General features: G+C 33.6%; 1 protein-coding gene across 1 annotated transcript; it reads right to left on the bottom strand.

The window, feature by feature from the left end:
• Positions 1-140: 140 nt before the first annotated feature.
• LOC123015444 lies at positions 141-4,013 on the bottom strand. Its single transcript, XM_044415172.1, has 7 exons — positions 3,892-4,013; positions 1,168-1,371; positions 886-1,112; positions 763-834; positions 626-703; positions 324-577; positions 141-273 (listed from the first exon to the last, which is right to left on the bottom strand). Exons 3-7 carry the CDS (start codon positions 1,001-1,003, stop codon positions 154-156), a joined length of 642 nt encoding a protein of 213 aa, XP_044271107.1. The 5' UTR covers positions 1,004-1,112; positions 1,168-1,371; positions 3,892-4,013; the 3' UTR covers positions 141-153.
• Between the last annotated feature and the right edge of the window lie 468 nt (positions 4,014-4,481).

Here is a 4,481-nt window from a genome sequence, read left to right as displayed (position 1 = left end):
CACCGGGGGCTGGGAATTTGCAAAGCAAATCTCCCAAAAACGCCCACCGGGAGAGGTAAACCGACATCAGCCAAAACAGCTACTCCTCGGGCAAATACCCCGCCAGGCGCTGAATTACATGACCAATGCCGGCTCCCCCACATCAACTGGTGTTTAGAGGTCTGGATTCTCCACACACCGACAGGTGGCGCTCTGCGCTACCACTGTCTCATCTTCGCCTCTTCTAATGTTTTCCCTCTCTGTGGCTCCTCCAACAAGTTGAAACATTGTTTCCTGAAAGTATTTTTTACTGTTTTATTCTACATTAAAAAAACAATTCTTACCAATTGTTTTTGGGCGTTGGCGCAATTAAGGACCAATTGGTCATATTTTAGAAGTTCTGAATATTTTTTAATTCCAAATTTTGGAAGTGTATCAAATTTTGATACTTTTTCCATCTCTCCCGCACTACCCGATTTTATACTCTGCATTTGATTGGATATGGTCTCTAATAATTTTTTGTTTTCTATTACTTGTTTTAGAATTGCATCCAAAACATTCTCCACATAATTATCGCGTACTTGTTGGTTTTCTTCAACTGAAATTGTTGAATATATATACCAGTTAATTATTATTATTTTTTTACCTATTGTATGAGGGCAACTGTTTTCGATTTGTAATTCTTGAAGAGGTAAATTTTCGGCGAATTCAATTTGAACAATTTCTACAAAAAAATAATACATGATATGAATAGTATTCACAGTATCAATTTATGAGCTTTACCTACTGATGAAGAACCAGGAACTGACGGTGGAGGTGGCGGTGGTGGCATCAGATCTGCCGATTTCATTGATACTGGAAACAAAATATAATGATTTCAAATAAACAAGCATAATATATTTTTACAAGTATCATCTGATCCTATTGACCTTGGGGTCTCTACAGCTTGTAGAGGTATTTTAGGTAAAGGTGGCAAAATATTTTCTTCAGCGGAATCATATGAAGAGATAAAGTCACTATCCATTTTTCTTTTTTTTCTTCTTCTTACGAGTATATCTGCATGATCCTCTTCCGATTCATCCGTTTCTTTCTCTTTTTTTTTTTTTCAAAACAGATAGCATCTTTATAAGGAACTGCGTTTTTTAAATTAATATTTTTAAACGTTTTTTACTAAGTATAATAAAATACCTGGGGAATCCAACAGTGGGTAAACCATATGAGTGTCCCAGTTGTCTTGAGGAGTTGCGCAAATTTTTATTTCTTTTCTTACTTTTTTTTTGGAGGCCAATAACAAAATGTTTTTTCATTATCTTCGAAAAGCCAATTACATGGCACTGTGGAAATGACTTTGCAATCTTCGTTATTTGCATTGAGAAATTCCACTACAGTCCACTAAAAATAACGAAATTGAAAGAAAATTTATTTATTGTTGCCTTACCTTTCTCTTATCCGATTAATAATAAAAAAATTTAATAAAATATAATTAATAACGTGATAAAGACCAAATATGATTTAATATAAGAAGTATATGTAATGATATACGTATGTAGTCTAATTAACTAAAATTTTGATAACATTTTTAGATTAATAGTAAATATGGATGACACTAAATTTCCGTGACATCATTTGATTCGTTGTGCAGTAAAGGCACAATGATTCGCTTACTAATTTCTAATGGGTAAGATAAGCATTTCCGATGAATTTCAGTATATAACGCTTTACAAAAATAATTAGACAATTTTTCACACACTGCTATACCAAACAATTCTAAAGAATTACAAGGAAGATCGTACAGTGGTAAAGCTTTTAAGTATTTTTTTCCGTAGATRAAAATATTCTTCTGATCATCTTRAAAAATATTCGTTACCAACATRTAACTTTTATCTTTTAAARRAACGCAGTTGTCTTTGTCGTTAAGTGTAATTTCAAAATCTTTTAAGAGTAACTTTTTAAAWCWAATRACMTTTTCATTAAATCTGATATTCCCATCAATCTCGATTTTTAGCTGTGGGTAACGAATTGTTAAAGGGTTGRATAAACCTGCTCTCTCTTGATAACGACATATGATCTGTTGTAAGGGATATCGAGAACATTTAACAAGTTTCTTCAGTTTATATAAAAAATTCTCGAAACGAAACGCACTAAAGTGATCCAAGCTCCCATGCAGTTTGCAATCATCAGCCAAATGCAGTAAATTATGAACGTTGTGCGAAATAAATTCCTTGCCATATAAAGAACCATAATTTTCAACGAAATACTTTAAAAGAAAGCGAGCAGAATCTATATATTTGTCAATTAAATTCTCTGAACATAGAATTCGGATAGCGACATGTAGAGATATAAAGTGTTTATATTGATCTATTGTTAAAATGTCTTTTAAAATAATTGGCCCAGTGTATAAAAGTAATTGACGGAATTCAGTTGCTTTAAATCTCTCAACTTCCATCAAATCTCTGGGTAATCTCGAAAATTCTTGCGGAATAGAAGTCTTCATTCGTCCAATATTAATTTTTAACGTATCAAGTTTATCGTTATCAACTATCCTGACACTTCTATTTCCCTTTACCCAAAATGTCACCAATTTCTTCATCACGCCCAAACAAACTAAATGCATATAGTCTAATGGTACTTGCGTTACAAATCCAATGTTAAGCTCTTCCAATGGGCTACTTCCCTGATGATAGTCTATATCGGTTTTTTGTTTGCAAGATTCATCTGTTCGAAGTGTAGACTCAGTAAGTGGAAAAACCACCCTACCATTGAAGTATGTCCCCTCTTGCGTACACTTAGTGCAACTAGAATATCCTGTATGCCCCTTAACACACAAAATAAAAGATTTTGCAGGGGCGTCGCAAATAATATTCCTTAATTTTGGAAAAACTTTAATTCCATTACTAATTTCAATACCTGTTGATTCCAACATTTTATATTCTTTCACAAACTGATTTAGAAATTCTTTTATATTATCCGGTTTTTTAAGCCCATGATAGAGGCCAGTTAAAAATGTTGAACAACGAGACTCTTTAAAACTGGTGGACACTAAAATCGGCCAAAATTGGCTCGAGGATGATTTCACCAATGGTAGACCATCAATATTCAAGTCCAAATTTAATATTAAATTGTCAGGCAAATGCATTCCATGGTGTAACAGTTTTTTTATGCCGTTGGCAAGTCCAAAGTGGTAATACTGACCATCTTTAATATTACATACATCAGTAGACGGTTTACTTGGTGTTCGAAGTAAAGACCTTGTGTCTTTGGGAAAGTCATACCCTTTCCTTCTCAAAATAGCCAATAGCTCATTTATAGCAGTTTGTGAAAGCAGTGCCCTGTATTTTAATATCCAATTTGTGATAGTGTGGACAAAGTTCTCATTATTTTTATCATTATTTTCTCTATATTGATTGTTGTTGACCATTTCCACTTGAAAATTTTTCATTTGATTTATGGGAATATCGTAATTATTTTCATAAAATAAGCCACCCACACACGGTTTTGGTAAAGTTGTTTGAGTGTTAAATGATTCCTTATTAGATGTTCCCGTCGACAACTGCGATAATATTTCGATCTCGTTTAGGGTTTGTTTATTATTAGTGTTTATAACAGCGTTGTCATCACATCCCTGCTTGTTAGAAGCCTCTGCTTCAGCAGTGCTTAGATTTTTTGATGGGGTTCTGATTTTTAGTTCTGATTTTATTTTAGTGAACTCTTCTGACACTATTCGACGTAAATGTCGTTTCGAGATTAATGGTTTATTGCTTTTATTCATTTTTGCATTACTTTGAAAAACAGTCACAACTACAAAACACCCACGAAAAACCACAAAAATTAGCGCCAAAGTGTGGTTAAAAGGTGAGGTTATGTTTTAGAAATACAGGGTAAATTCAGACGGAGGAATTAACTTTAACTTACCAGTGTTGGTTGATGTTCCTGAGACATGCTTGCACGATAAGTACCTACTTAATAATCGAATAGTCGAAAGGGCCGAGCACCGATGAAAAATTCACACATCACACACATGGACACCAAAGTGCACCAAGAATGATTGTAGGATTGCGCTACTGCGCATGTGGACTAATTATAGTTTTAAACTAGATATAACATACACGCGTCTGAAACATCATTAGCGAAACAATTTTTAGAAATGTTTCAGACGAAAATTTTCGACGTAATTAAGAAACATTGCATTCATAATAAATTTCTGGTTCATTTGAAACATTTCATGTATATTTCATGTTTACTGGGAAGAACGTCAAGAACCAATAGCACAATTGGAACAAATGCCGTTAGATGGCGCTTGTGCTGTTTTGTAAAGCGCAAAAAAAACAAAGTTTTAGAAAAGAAATTGATTGTTGATAATTACAAAATATTAAATCCTTTGGATTTTTACGTATGGGGAACGATTAAACAGGAGGTGTACAAAACTCCTGTAGGAAACCTCCACGATGTGATGGCACGTGTCAACAGAATAACAACAAATATGAAAAATTCACCTGCTACAT

The sequence above is a fragment of the Tribolium madens genome, unplaced genomic scaffold (genome assembly GCF_015345945.1).
Source record: "Tribolium madens isolate multiple individuals breed KSU strain unplaced genomic scaffold, Tmad_KSU_1.1 Scaffold_19;HRSCAF=116;Tcas5.2_LG9, whole genome shotgun sequence".
Classification (NCBI taxonomy): domain Eukaryota; kingdom Metazoa; phylum Arthropoda; class Insecta; order Coleoptera; family Tenebrionidae; genus Tribolium; species Tribolium madens.
Note: the sequence above shows the minus strand (reverse complement) of the source record. Positions and strands in the feature narration are given on the sequence as shown.